The sequence below is a fragment of the Melanerpes formicivorus genome, unplaced genomic scaffold, assembly GCF_026170545.1.
Source record: "Melanerpes formicivorus ecotype bairdi unplaced genomic scaffold, bMelFor1.0.p_v2 SCAF_2, whole genome shotgun sequence".
In the NCBI taxonomy this organism is placed as follows: domain Eukaryota; kingdom Metazoa; phylum Chordata; class Aves; order Piciformes; family Picidae; genus Melanerpes; species Melanerpes formicivorus.
In genome coordinates this window covers 3,129,912-3,144,550 of record NW_027142354.1, presented here as the reverse complement: position 1 = coordinate 3,144,550, position 14,639 = coordinate 3,129,912, and the positions used below count along the sequence as shown (strand labels likewise).

At 46.5% G+C, this 14,639-nt stretch overlaps 1 protein-coding gene across 3 annotated transcripts in view; it reads left to right on the top strand.

Moving 5' to 3' along the window:
* The window catches only part of RARS2 (arginyl-tRNA synthetase 2, mitochondrial), a 47,522-nt gene that overhangs the window by 1,708 nt on the left and 31,175 nt on the right, over nucleotides 1-14,639 (top strand). For 2 of the 3 annotated variants that reach the window (XM_068149288.1, XM_068149277.1), the window contains exons 3-8: nucleotides 281-386; nucleotides 1,591-1,674; nucleotides 5,154-5,251; nucleotides 7,965-8,020; nucleotides 10,581-10,664; nucleotides 14,469-14,545. In XM_068149288.1, the coding sequence (XP_068005389.1) occupies nucleotides 281-386; nucleotides 1,591-1,674; nucleotides 5,154-5,251; nucleotides 7,965-8,020; nucleotides 10,581-10,664; nucleotides 14,469-14,545 (505 nt within the window). Of the gene's footprint in view, nucleotides 1-280; nucleotides 387-1,590; nucleotides 1,675-5,153; nucleotides 5,252-7,964; nucleotides 8,021-10,580; nucleotides 10,665-14,468; nucleotides 14,546-14,639 lie in introns of those variants that run through there. The other variant, XM_068149298.1, reaches the window with a different exon arrangement.

Below are 14,639 nucleotides of genomic sequence, written 5' to 3'. Positions count from 1 at the left end.
GGTGGGTTGGATTGGTTGATGGGCTGGACATGATGATCTTGAAGGTCTCTTCCAACCTGGTTTATTCTATTATTCTACCATGTGTACTCTGACTGTATTAGAGCAAGGTAATATTTAGCTTTCTGTTGTAGCTTTCTAAACTTAGTGAGCTTGCAGGTATGTGACTGGGTTACTCTTGGCAATTAAGCTGGTCACATACAGAGTCAGCTTGGATCTGCCAAATCTACCCATCATTTCCACAGGGTTTTCCCCTGATTTTTGTATGTTCTTTTTTTTTCAGGTGTGTTGCTGATTTCCAGCTTTCCATTGCTTCTATAACAGAAGACAGTTCTAGCAGTTGCTTATCACAAGACCTTAATCTTCAAGCTCAGAAGCTAGCTGAAAGGGTATGCTAATACATTAATCACATTTATGCAAAACAGACTGGAGGTGTAACACTTTTAGATGAGGTTCTTGTGAAATTATTCTATTTAAATAGTTGGAGTGTAAAATATTTTGGAGAAGTTGGGAGGGTGTCTAAAGGGTACAACATGGTCTCTCCTGTTGCCCAGAACTGGAGGAAGAAATTGAGTATATAGCGGCTTAAAAAACCAAAGACAGCAGAATCCAGCCTGGTGGAGGATATGCTCAGGTGTAGTGATGGTTTTTTTTATCTGCTGCCAGACACTGTGTGAGTTGACAAATGCACCTCAGCTTTTTGTATGTGCAAAAAACCTGCTGCTCCCTGTCAAAATAAAACACACTGCTGACATGCAGGGCTTGTAGTGAAATGTGGCATTTCAGGCTGAGTTATTCAGTATGGATTGGAAATAATAAAGTCATGCCTTTTGCAACAGGATTGGTTGAATGATCCATTTGTGGTTGCATCAAGCCAATAAATAACACCTAATCATCAGGAACAGTGTGGCCAGCAGGAGCAGGGAGGTCATTCTGCCCCTGTACACTGCACTGGTTAGGGCACACCTCGAGTACTGTGTCCAGTTCTGGGCCCCTCAATTTGAGAAAGATGTTGACTTGCTGGAGCGTGTCCAGAGAAGGGCAACAAAGTTGGTGAGGGGCTTGGAACACAAGCCCTATGAGGAGAGACTGAGGGAGCTGGGGTTGCTCAGCCTGGAGAAGAGGAGACTCAGGGGTGACCTTATCACTCTCTACAACTACCTGAAGGGAGGTTGTAGACAGGCGGAGGTTGGTCTCTTCTCCCAGGCAGCCAGTACCAGAACAAGAGGACACAGTCTCAGGCTGCGTCAGGAGAGGTTCAGGTTGGATGTTAGGAAGAAGTTCTGTACAGAGAGAGTGACTGCCCATTGGAATGGGCTGCCTGGGGAGGTGGTGGAGTCACCATCACTGGAGGTGTTCAGGAGGAGACTTGATGGGGTGCTTGGTGCCATGGGTTAGCTGTTTGGGTGGGTTGGATTGGTTGATGGGTTGGACGCGATGATCTTGAAGGTCTCTTCCAACCTGGTTTGGTTTATTCTAAATAAAGGTTTATTCTAATCTTTATAGGGGGTTAAATTGATATTTAAAGTCAGTTACAATTTTCCAGTTTACCTGTTTTCATGTGGACTTTTCTGGGTTTGTTTCTGTTTCCAGCTAAAATGTGATGCTGTAGTGAGTGAAATCAGTGCTGGGCCAGGAACAGTGAACTTTACAATAAACAGGGAATTACTAGCAAAGGTGAGTATTGTATTTCAGGTACATTAAGATAATGGGAAACTATAGGATACTTATTGGTGTCTTGGAAAAGTATTTTCTAAGTGAAACTGTCTTTCTTAAGTTCTCCTAAGGCTCATTGCTGATGATTTGTTAGGTAGGTCTAGAATTTGGCATGAGACACAAAAGTTTAGCCTCACAAGGAGACAATGTATCTACCATTCCCTAACAACCATAACTCCTCATTTTCCTCTCTCTGCTTTGAAAGGCAGACTTGGCTTCTGCTTAGCTTCTACACTATACAACTCAAAATTTTTGGTCTTGCTTATAAAAAGTTGTCTTTAAAGAAAGAGAAGGATGATAAAAAAGGTACCTGAAATAAAAGTGTATGACAGCAGATCTACTATTGCATAATTAGCTAAAAAAAACACAGTTTAGAAAAGCTGGGGTGGTTCAGCCTGGAGAAGAGAAGCCTCTGGGGAGACTACATCTTATGAGGAGCGACTGAGGGAGCTGGGACTGTTAAGTTTGGGAAAGAGAAGGCTGAGGGAGACCTCATTGCTCTCTACAACTACCTGGAAGGACCTTGTGGAGAGGCTGGGGATGGTGTCTTCTCACAGGTAATTAGTGATAGAACAAGAGGGAATGGCCTTAAGCTATGACTGGGTAGGTTTAGACTGGACATTAGGAAGAAGTTTTTCACAGCAAGAGTGGTCAGGCCTTGGAATGTGCTGCCCAGGGAGGTGGTGGAGTCCGCACCCCTGGATGTGTTTAAAGGTGGTTTGGATGTGGTGCTTGGGGATATGGTTTAGGGGTGAGCCTTGTAGAGTAGGGTTAATGGTTGGACTTGGTGATCCTGAGGGTCTTTTCCAACCTGAATGTTTCTGTGATTCTGTAATTGCCACATTCCAGTACCTGAAGGAAGCCTGCAAGAAGGGTGGAGAGGGACTACAAAAGCCTGTAGTGATAGGATGAGGTGCAGTGGTTTGAAATTAGAGAAGTCTAGATTTAGATTGGATGTTAGGAAATAGTTCTTTACAATAATGGTGGCTGAATACTGGAACAGGGTGTCCAGAGAGGTGGTTGAGGTCCCATCCCTGGATGTATTCAAGGTGAGGCTCAACAGGGCTCTGGGTGACCTGATGTGATTGAGGATGTCCTGCTGACTGCAGGGGGGTTCGAACTAGATGACCTTTAGAGGTCCCTCTATTTACATGAGAAGTCTGTCATTTTATGTGTGGTCACTGTTCTACCTGTGTTCTTGGACTTGGTTTTCTTTCTTGCCCACCAATTACTCCCAACTTACTCTCTTGCCCTATCCTGTTATCTAATTAGAAATTTGTCCCGGTCTGGAGAGGGAAAGAGACTCAGTTCTTTTGAACATTCCCATGTTGTGAAATGAGAGGCACAAAGAAGGCCCAAATATCAACAGCTAGACTATGTATTACATAAATAAAGTGGACATAAGAAGGGGAGAAGGAGAAAATAGAGAGGGAGAGAGAGAAGAGGAAAGGAATTATATTACCACACTCCTCCCCCCCAAGACAGTTTGAGTCTGTGGAGGAAAGGTGCTGCAGGAGATGTTGGGTTTGTAGAGAAACAGTGCTGAGGCTTTGGCTGAAGAAGAGTTGTGGTCCTCTGGGCAGCCTGGGTCTGTAGAGAAAGGGTGCTGAGGCTTTGGCTGGAGAAGAGATGTGGTGTTCTGGGCAGCCTCTTCAGCTCCATGAGTTGCAGCAGGTGGAACTTAGGACATGGAGAGAGGGTTCAGTCTGCTTCTTCCAGGCTCCACGGCCTCTTTTCTCCAGAGCAGCATTGTCCTGGGCTTTTCCATCTCTCGTGCTTTCTTTCTCAGCAGCATTGTCCTGTGTTTTCCTTCATCCTATGAGGAGAGGCTGAGGGAGCTGGGGCTGCTTAGCCTGGAGAAGAGGAGACTCAGGGGTGAACTTATTGCTGTCTAGAACTACCTGAAGGGGGGTTGTAGACAGGCAGAGGTTGGTCTCTTCTCCCAGGCAGCCAGTACCAGTACAAGAGGACACAGTCTCAGGCTGTGCCAGGAGAGGTTCAGGCTGGAGGTCAGGAGGAAGTTTTACACAGAGAGAGTGATTGCCCATTGGAATGGGCTGCCCAGGGAGGTGGTGGAGTCGCTGTCACTGGAGGTGTTCAGGAGGAGACTTGACAGGGTGCTTGGTTGCAGGGGTTAATTGATTAGGCGGTGTTGGATGATAGGTTGGACACGATGATCTTGAAGGTCTCTTCCGACCTGGTCTGGTCTATTCTATTCTATCTCCGTTTTTCTTCCTTTAATCATCCAGTCTGGGGGACGCAGTCCCCCACATTTTTCTTCTGCAAGCCAGTAGTTGCTCAAGTCTTTTATACAGTTTTTTGGTCCTTAGGTATGTATCCAAGTATTGTCCCTCAGGAATTCAGGGCCCAGGAAATCATCCTTAGGTCTTGTCCTGAAGGCTTGATGGCTGGGTCCTAGGTCCATTGTTGTAGGCCAGCTGCAGTCCAGTGTTACCATGATGTAATCGCAAGGTGATTTGCATCCAGGATTGGTAGACAGGATTCCTTTATTTATTTAGAATAAACCAAACCAGGTTGGAAGAGACTTTCAAGATCATCGTGTCCAACCCACCAACCAATCCAACCCACCTAAACAACTAACCCATGGCACCGAGCACCCCATCAAGTCTCCTCCTGAACACCTCCAATGATGGTGACTCCACCACCTCCCCAGGCAGCCCATTCCAATGGGCAATCACTCTCTCTGTATAGAACTTCTTCCTAATATCCAACCTAAACCTCCCCTGGCGCAGCCTGACACTGTGTCCTCTTGTTCTGGTACTGGCTGCCTGGGAGAAGAGACCAAACTCCACCTGTCTACAACCTCCCTTCAGGTAGTTGTAGAGAGTGATAAGGTCACCCCTGAGTCTCCTCTTCTCCAGGCTAAGCAACCCCAGCTCCCTCAGCCTCTCCTCATAGGGCTTGTGTTCCAAACCCCTCACCAACTTTGTTGCTCTTCTCTGGACTCGTTCCAGCAAGTCAACCTCCTTCCTAAGATCCTCTGTGATCTTTGCACCTTCCTTCCAGTGGCTCTGCCCAACACATATCAGCTATTGTCTGGGCAAGCAGCAAGTGATTTTACCTTTGAGTCACACCAGGAGAGCCAACTTTTAGACTCTCACAAAATTATAGAAATTGGGCTTTCTAACAAAAAGAAGTTTCCACCACAAATCAGTCTTTCTGTTCTCTGCCTGCCACCGAATTTTCAGTTGCCTCTGAATTTCCACTTTGATCAGATGCAGATTTGAAAAGCTCATGTCATTTCCTCCTGCACGTGAGATCTTATTTGCTTGGCATACCAGACCATGTGAATTGCTCATGTGAATCAAAGCTATGGAATCAGACTCTTGTCTTATTTGTAAACAGATTTGCTGAGAACATTTTCTGGTTTTGAAACATTTCTCTCTTTATCTTTTTTTTTTTAAATGCTTGTGGTTTAGACTGTGTTGCAGCAGGTGTTGAAAGAAGGTTCAGAGTATGGAGTGAAAAGTGAACTTTTCTCTGCAGTGCCAAAACAAAAGGCAGTGATTGAGTACAGGTAAGTGAATGTGATAAGTCCTGTAAGAAAACTGCCCCTTCTGCTGGTGGATATTTCACTGATTGATGCTCCTTGCTGTCATGTGTGATGCCTGTGAAGTTAAAACATCTTTACACTGTTATATTCAGCTGTATTTGATATATTTGCCAAGCAGAATGTAAGCTGTATTTAGAGAATCAAGGCTTTGTCCCATTTCTGATATTTAGAGTTTGCACCTCACACTGCCCTTCTCCAAGAATATCTTCATTTAGTGCCTAATAGCATTTGGTTTTTAAGACAGCATCTTTTATTTTGCCATCAAGAAACACGACCTGAATTTTCAGCCAACTAACTGATTGAGTCCATCATCAGTAAATTTGCTGACAACACCAAGCTGGGGGCAGGAGTTGATCTGCTGGAGGGTAGAGAGGCTCTGCAGAGGGACCTCGACAGGCTGGACAGATGGGCAGAATCCAACGGCATGAGACTGAACACATCCAAGTGCCAGGTTCTGCACATTGGCCACAACGACCCCATGCAGAGCTACAGGCTGGGGTCAGAGTGACTGGAGAGTAGCCAGGCAGACAGGGACCTGGGGGTACTGGTCGATGGTAGGCTGAACATGAGCCTGCAGTGTGCCTAGGCAGCCAAGAGTGCCAATGGCATCCTGGCCTGCATCAAGAGCAGTGTGGCCAGCAGGAGCAGGGAGGTCATTCTGCCCCTGTACACTGCACTGGTTAGGCCACACCTCGAGTCCTGTGTCCAGTTCTGGGCCCCTCAGTTTAGGAAAGATGTTGACTTGCTGGAGCGTGTCCAGAGAAGGGCAACGAAGTTGGTGAAGGGCTTGGAACACAAGCCATGTGAGGAGAGGCTGAGGGAGCTGGGGTTGCTTAGCCTGGAGGATACTCAGGGGTGACCTTCTTGCTGTCTACAACTACCTGAAGGGAGTTTGCAGACAGGCGGATGTTGGTCTCTTCTCCCAGGCAGCCAGCACCAGAATGAGAGGACACAGTCTCAGGCTGCCTGGGGAGGTTTAGGTTGGATGTTAGGAAGAAGTTCTATGCAGGTGGTGAAATTAATAGCTGAGGGGCGAGCAACTGATGTCGTTTACCTGGACCTGAGCAAAGCCTTTGACACTGTCCCGCACCACATCCTGGTCTCCAAACTGGTGACACATGGGTTTGATGGGTGGACCACTAGATGGATAAGGAACTGGCTTGATGGCCGCACCCAAAGAGTGGCTGTCAATGGCTCCATGTCCCAGTGGAGACCAGGGACAACAGGAGTCCCTCAGGGATCAGTCCTGGGACCTGTCTTGTTCAACATCTTTGTGGGGGACATGGACAGTGGCATTGAGTGCACCCTCAGCAAGTTTGCTGATGACACCAAGCTGTGTGGTGCAGCAGACACGCTGGAGGGAAGGGAGGCCATCCAGAGGGACCTGGACAGGCTGGGAGGTGGGCACAAGCCAACCTCATGAGGTTCAATGAGAGCAAGTTCAGGGTCCTGCATCTGGGTCAAGGCAATCCCAGGCACAAATCCAGGCTGGGCAGTGAGTGGCTGGAAAGCAGCCCTGAGGAGAGAGACTTGGGGGTGCTGGTGGACAGGAAGCTCAACATGAGCTCTCAGTGTGCACTTGCAGCCCACAAAGCCAATCAGATCCTGGGCTGCATGAGCAGTGTGGCCAGCAGGTCAAGGGAGGTGATTCTCCCCCTCTACTCAGCTCTGGTGAGACCCCACCTGGAGTACTGCCTCCAGTTCTGGAGCCCCTATTACAAGAGGGATGTGGAGTTGCTGGAAGGTGTCCAGAGAAGGGCCATGAGGATGATCAGAGGGCTGGAGCACCTCTCCTATGAGGACAGACTGAAGGAGTTGGGGCTGTTCAGTCTGGAGAAGAGAAGGCTGCGAGGTGACCTAATTGTGGTCTTCCAGTATCTGAAGGGGGCCTACAGGAAGGCTGGGGAGGGACTTTTCAGGATCTCAGGCAGTGATAGGGCTAGGGGGAATGGAATGAAGGTCGAGTTGGGGAGATTCAGGCTGGAGGTGAGGAGGAAGTTCTTCCCCATGAGAGTGGTGAAGCCCTGGAATGGGTTGTCCAGGGAGGTGGTTGAGGCCCTGTCCTTGGAGGCGTTTAAGCCCAGGCTGGATGAGGCTCTGGCCAGGCTGATGTAGTGTGGGGTGTCCCTGCCCATGGCAGGGGGGTTGGAACTAGATGATCCTTGTGGTCCCTTCCAACCCTGACTGATACTATGATACTATGGTCTTTCTCCATAGAGCTGCTTTCCAGCAGGGCAGTCCCTAAGAAGAAACTGTGGTTTTGGTTACTGATTCTTGTACACAAGATCCCCTGTCCTAGTACCAGGTCTTTAATAAAGGTACAAGAAGAGTGATCACTGTCCAAAGCGTGTCAAAAGCACGAATGTAGTATAAGTCTTTTGTCACTAGTGAACGTAGCTGGGTTTTGGATGGTTCTCTGTTGTGCAGTTGTTTGTGGTTTCTTCTTCCCTGTCACACTGGCTGTCAACTGATACTCAAAGAAAAGCTGCTTGGATAGGAAAATAGCAAAACTTGCTGTCTAGAGTGGAAGCTAATCAGTGAGTTTGAAGGGAAACTTGAAAATGGTGGGGTTATTCCAAACATTCTTCTATATGCAGGAATTGAATTCTTTTGAGTTGGTGATCTGTCAGCCTTCTACAAACATTGACCCAACATTGTTTGTGCAAATCTGTTACAGCTCCCCTAATATTGCCAAAAAGTTTCACATAGGACACCTGCGCTCCACTATAGTAGGTAAGTCTGCATCTAACTGCCTCCTAACAGGGCTTATTTGTCTTTCTGCTCCATTTGACAGGGAGACACTGCTAACCTTTCACTCTTCTAGTGGAGTGGCCTGTCAGGCTCAAATTGCTAATTAAAAGCCTTTTGCTCATTGTGCAGTGAAGAAAGGAGCGTGGTGCGTTGCTGGCGGGTTTATTAGGTGGGTTGGATTGGTTGATGGGTTGGATGCAAGGATCTTGAAGGTCTCTTCCAACCTGGTTTATTCTATTATTATTCTGTTGTCACACATAATTACAAGAGGGATATGGAGGTGCTGGAAGGTGTCCAGAGAAGGGCCAGGAGGATGATCAGAGGGCTGGAGCACCTCTCCTATGAGGACAGACTGAAGGAGTTGGGGCTGTTCAGTCTGCAGAAGAGAAGGCTCTGAGGAGACCTTATTGTGGCCTTCCAGTATCTGAAGGGGGCCTACAGGAAGGCTGGGGAGGGACTTGTCAGGATCTCAGGTAGTGATAGGACTAGGGGGAATGGAATGAAGCTGGAGGTGGGGAGATTCAGGCTGGATGTGAGGAGGAGGTTCTTCACCATGAGAGTGGTGAAGCCCTGGAATGGATTGTCCAGGGAGGTGGTTGAGGCCCCATCCCTGGGGGTGTTTAAGAGCAGGCTGGATGAGGCTCTGGCCAGGCTGATGTAGTGTGGGGTGTCCCTGCCCATGGCATGGGGGTTGGAACTAGATGCTCCTTGTGGTCCCTTCCAACCCTGACTGATACTATGATACTATGATAATACAGGTTTCTGACTGTGAGCATTAAATGAAGCAGTTTAAAAACTGGTCTGCACAGGCACCTAGGGCAGTTTTCTTTCAGGTGTCATGAGAGTCCTTTGAATTTTACATTTCCAATTGGCACTGGACTGCAGAGCAGTCAGTTATGTCTTGGTGGCTGTCTTGCCTGCTTTTATATGTTAATGCCTTTATGCCAGTATTACTAACAGAGCTGCTGTACTTTGTAATGGGATAGTTGCTCATTTTATTGTTCAGTGCTCTAATGGCATATGGAAAACATCATTTCTTCCTCCTTTCCCTCCCTATGCAGTGCTACAGGCTGGAGTCAGAGTGGCTGGAGAGCGGCCAGGCAGAGAGGGACCTGGGGGTGCTGGTTGATGGTAGGCTGAACATGAGCCTGCAGTGTGCCCAGGCAGCCAGGAGGGCCAATGGCATCCTGGCCTGCATCAGGAACAGGGTGGCCAGCAGGAGCAGGGAGGTCATTCTGCCCCTGTGTGCTGCACTGGTTAGGCCACACCTCGAGTCCTGTGTCCAATTCTGGGCCCCTCAGTTTAGGAAGGAGGTTGAGTTGCTGGAGCGTGTCCAGAGAAGGGCAACAAAGTTGGTGAGGGGTTTGGAACACAAGCCCTATGAGGAGAGGCTGAGGGAGCTGGGGTTGCTTAGCCTGGAGAAGAGGAGACTCAGGGGTGATCTTATTGCTCTCTACAACTACCTGAAGGGAGGTTGTAGACAGGTGGAGGTTGGTCTCTTCTCCCAGGCAGGCAGCACCAGAACAAGAGGACACAGCCTCAGGCTGTGCCAGGGGAGGTTCAGGTTGGATGTTAGGAAGAAGTTGTATACAGAGAGAGTGATTGCCCATTGGAATGGGCTGCCTGGGGAGGTAGTGGAGTCGCCGTCATTGGAGGTGTTCAGGAGGAGACTTGATGGGGTGCTTGGTGCCATGGGTTAGTTGGTTGGGTGGTGTTGGGTGATGGGTTGGACACGATCTTGAAGGTCTCTTCCAGCCTTGTTTATTCTATTCTATTCTTTCACAGCAAAAAGCTTGTAGGTTGTTAGGAGCAGATCCTACAGCATCTGTGCAGCTAACAGTGTTTTAGTTTTTAATGATACTCAATGTATCATGTATAATTATTAATTACATGAAGTTGATAATTGTGGCTCTTCATGGACTGTTAGGGTTAAGTGACATGCCCTGTTTAGGACTCTTTTATGTTGTATTTCTGGATCCTTTGCTGCAGGAAAAAAAAAACCACATTCAGGATGTTCAGTAGATCAGTGTTTGTCCAGTAGTAAGAGAATGAGTTGGCTACAGAGAAGGGAATTAAAAGTAACAGCAAGCTATAGTATGGTGTTATAATAAGAGAAGAAGAGAAAGCTTTCTGCATGCTTTTACATCACTACTGTAATTAAAAGATACTCTTGAAGCTCAGGAAAACACAGGAAGGGATGCAGGTATTTCTTGTTTGTAATTCTGTGGTTGTAGCTCAGCTCAAGAGAAAGGTGAGGAGTTTTTCTTGTAATAACAACTAGAACCAAGACATGCTTGTGTGGTATGGTAAGTTCAGGGCATACCAGGCACACAGTGTGTAAAGTGCAGAGCTCAGTGCATGACCTTTCTTATCCTGCTCAGACTATTACTACTTTTAGTTATGAAATTCCAATAGTGGAATAGTTCCATCTGATTGCTGCTGTTCTTCTTTTTTAATACAGACCTTGCAAAACAGAAATCAGTTGTGTTGGGATGAGAGGCTGCCTACAACTGAATAATGCCAATGTTCTTTTCCTTACCAGGGAATTTTATAGCAAATCTGAAAGTGGCACTGGGACATGAAGTAATAAGAATAAATTACCTTGGTGACTGGGGCATGCAGTTTGGTATGTTTTAATATGTTTCTCCTGTTCTGTTTCCTGCTGTATCAGATGGTCTGCGTTTCCAGCTTTGGGTTTTACAGGCTCATTGGATTCACTCTAGGCTTGTGAAGGTAATACTGTGTAGTTAATCCTCTTTAAAATACAAACAAAACAATGCAGACTGAGTCATCAGCTGCATGCACCTATGCTACTGTACAAGAAGTAACAGGAGGAAATTTACCCAACAGGTTCTCTGTCCCTCAGTGGCTCCTCAGACCATGTAGGTGTCATTTTGAGGGTTATTTTTAAAGGGCAGTATAAATACTTTGAGTGTGCTGGATATGCCTTTGGAGCTGTCATAGCTGAACAGGCTTCTTTTGCTGCCTCCAGGCAAGATGCATGCACATTACCACAGCAGTTGCACATCCTCTTTGTTCAGATTTTGGTTGTGAAAGAGTAAGTTTGCTAATTAACCTATGCCACATTTATACACAAAAGATAAATGTAGCAAAATGTACATTTAATGTTTATTTTTCATAGTATGTATTGGTGTGTTTTCTTTATCTGTTTTGTTTGGTTTCCTTCTTTTTTCTCCCTCCCCTCCCCCTTTAATCTTCTGTTTTGTTTTGGTAGGGTATGTTGTTTTGTTTGTTGTTTGTTCCCTCTGGAAACATCTTTCTTATTCATAGAGCATAATTAACTTCCACAGCCCAACTGCATTTTGGCAGGTTGAGGCCTGGAGAGTTTGTATCTTTAAAGATTTCTCAATGCTTCCTCCAAACCATTCAGATTCCCTTTAAAATGTAGCAACAGAAAGGTGTGTAGTGGAGAATGTGCAAGTGAACAGGCCTTGAAGGATATTTACATGCACAGTCTTTCCTCTTCATCAGCTAGGTGAAGCCTGAAAAATCCTCTTGTGTAGCCTAGAGTGTTTTGACACTTGAATGTGTCCAGAGAAGGGCAATGAGGCTGGGGAGAGGCCTCGAGCACAAGCCCTACAAGGAGTGGCTGAGGGATTGTTCAGCCTGGAGGAGAGGAGGCTCAGGGGAGACCTTATTGCTGCCTACAACTACCTGAAGGGTGGTTGTAGCCAGGAGGGGGTTGGTCTCTTCTCCCAGGGAACCAGCACCAGAATTCCTAAACACCTCCAGTTGATGGTGACTCCACCACCTCCCTGGGCAGCACATTCCAATGTCCAATCTCTCTTTCTATGAAGAACTTCTTCCTAACATCCAGCCTGCATCCAGTTCTGGAGCTCCTATTACAGGAAGGGTTTGGATGTGCTGGAATGTGTCCAGAGAAGGGCCAGGAGGATGATCAGAGGGCTGGAGCACCTCTGCTATGAGGACAGACTGAGAGAGTTGGGGCTGTTCAGTCTGGAGAAGGAAAAGCTCTGAAGAGACCTTATTATGGCCTTCCAGTTCCAAAAGGGTCCTACAAGAAAGCTGGTGAAGGACTTTTTAGGGTGTCAGGTAATGATAGGACTAGGAGGAATGGAGCAAAACTGGAAGTGTCTAGATTCAGATTGGACGTTAGGAAGAAGTTCTTTCCCATGAGGGTGGTGAGACTCTGGAACAGGTTGCCGAGGGGGGCGGTAGAAGCCTCGATGTTTTTAAGGCCAATCTGGATGGGGCTCTGGGCAGCCTGATCTATTGGGAGGTGTCCCTGCCCATAGGAGGGGAGTTGGAACAGGATGATCCTTGAGGTCCCTCCCAACCCTGACAATTCTGTGATTTATTTTTTCCCCCTCTGTTAAATTATTTCCTTTGCAGTTCGTCTTTCCTGATGCTGTTTCTGATCGAGCAGTAACTCACAGCAGAGCTTTGCAGAATTTGCTTGGTGGGAATTGAAGACAAAATGAGTTCACCTGAAATTAAGCAATTTCATTGCTGTATATTTCATTCATTTTTGCCCCTGAGACACAATTTTATCACTATGCTATTGCATAATGAGTATAGCAATGACAGTTAAGCAATTAAATGCAGTGTGGTCAAAGTGGCCTCATTCAAGCCTCACTCTGTGTTGAAAATTCTATGTTGTACTCCTAAGTTTGAGTATCAGGAATTTTATGTGTTTTGATAAAAAGCTTCCTGAAGGTGTGAGGATCATAGTGCCTGTTATTTACATGTGTACCTGTTGTACAGCATACAACTGTAAGGATGTTAGCCTGGAGAAGAGAAGGCTCAGGGGAAACCTTATTGCTGTCTACAACTACCTGAAGGGAGGTTGTAGCCAGGTGAGAGTTGGTCTCTTCTCCCAGGCAACCAGCGCCAGAACAAGAGGACATAGTCTCAAGCTGCACCAGGGGAGATTTAGGCTGGATGTTAGGAAGAAGTTCTTCACAGAAAGAGTGATTGCCCATTGGAAGGGGCTGCTGAGAGAGGTAGTGGAGTCACCATCACTGGAGGTGTTTAGGAAGAGACTGGATGGGGTGCTTGGTGCCATGGTTTAGTTGATTAGGTGGTGTTGGATGATAGGTTGGATTCGATCTCAAAGGTCTCTTCCAACCTGGTTAATTCCTATTCTATTCACAAGCCCTATGAGGAAAGACTGAGGGAGCTGGGATTGCTTAGCCTGGAGAAGAGGAGACTCAGGGGTGACCTTATTGCTCTCTACAACTACCTGAAGGGAGGTTGTAGACAGGCAGATGATGGTCTCTTCTCCCAGGCAGCCAGCACCAGAACAAGAGGACACAGTCTCAGGCTGCACCAGGGGAGGTTTAGGTTGGATGTTAGGAAGAAGTTGTATACAGAGAGAGTGATTGGCCATTGGAATGTGCTGCCCAGGGAGGTGGTGGAGTCACCATCCCTGGGGGTGTTCAGGAGGAGACTTGATGGGGTGCTTGGTGCCATGGCTTAGTTGACTAGATAGTGTTGGATGATAGATTGGACTTGATGATCTCAAAGGTCTCTTCCAGCCTGGTTAATTTCTATTCTATACTATATAGTTCCAACTGTTTCTTTCCAAATGGGTGCTCCCCTTTTTATTTGGGCTGCCTTAACTCAAATAGTTGACAGGTTTGATAACAACTCATACAGACATGCTTCACAAAATGACAGCATTGGAATATTATTATAATGGTCCTTTCCCAGAAGCAGTGCTGTAATTAATCTGTCAGCATTTCTATGACAACTGCTATTGTCAGAGGCTCTAAAACATAATAATTGAAAACATGTTGTACTGAAACATGGGAGGGAAGTCCTCAACCTTCAGGCAGTTCTGAGGCAGGTTTGTGGAGGCAACAGAGCTTACTCATTTGCACCATCTGTACATCTGTCGTCTTGTCACTCTTGCTCCTAACAAGTGTTGAACCCATTGGCCAACTTCAGCTAGACCTGACAAAGAAGAATGTGTCCAAGAGAACAAATTTTTTTGGGTATTTGACAGTTGGCAGTCAAATAGGGATAGAAATACATTGTAGTGCCCTCTGGGAGAGAAAGTTAACTTCTGTGTTTAGTCTGCTGGCTAACCAGTCAGCACATCTAAGTCAGAATCAATTCCAACACATGCTGTATCTTGTATCTTGATTCCTCTGTGGTATTTTCTCCTATATGTTAAGGCTTAGGAGAGCTCAGAGCCTATGTCTGAAGAGTCCAGGAGGTATCACAGTATAACTTAGGTCTTTAAGAGGGGACTGGATGAGGTACTTGGTGCCATGGTTTAGTTGATTAGATGGTGTTGGGTGATAAGTTGCACTTGATGATCTTGAAGGTCTTTTCCAACCTGGTCTATTCTATTCTATTCTAGACTTGCTTATGAAAACAATTTAATCAACAAAATAATATCCCCACTGGGCTGCTGTCTAATTCTGTGTTGTTGTTGTTGCAGGTTTACTGGGTGTTGGTTTTCAACGCTTCGGCGACAAAGAAAAGCTAAAATCCAGTCCTTTACAACACCTTTTTGAGGTAAGTTCAGAAAAGACCAACTAGGGACTTCAAAGGACGCCCATTTAACTTACCTGTACTGAATGGTGTATCTGCAGAGTCATGATGAGGCTTG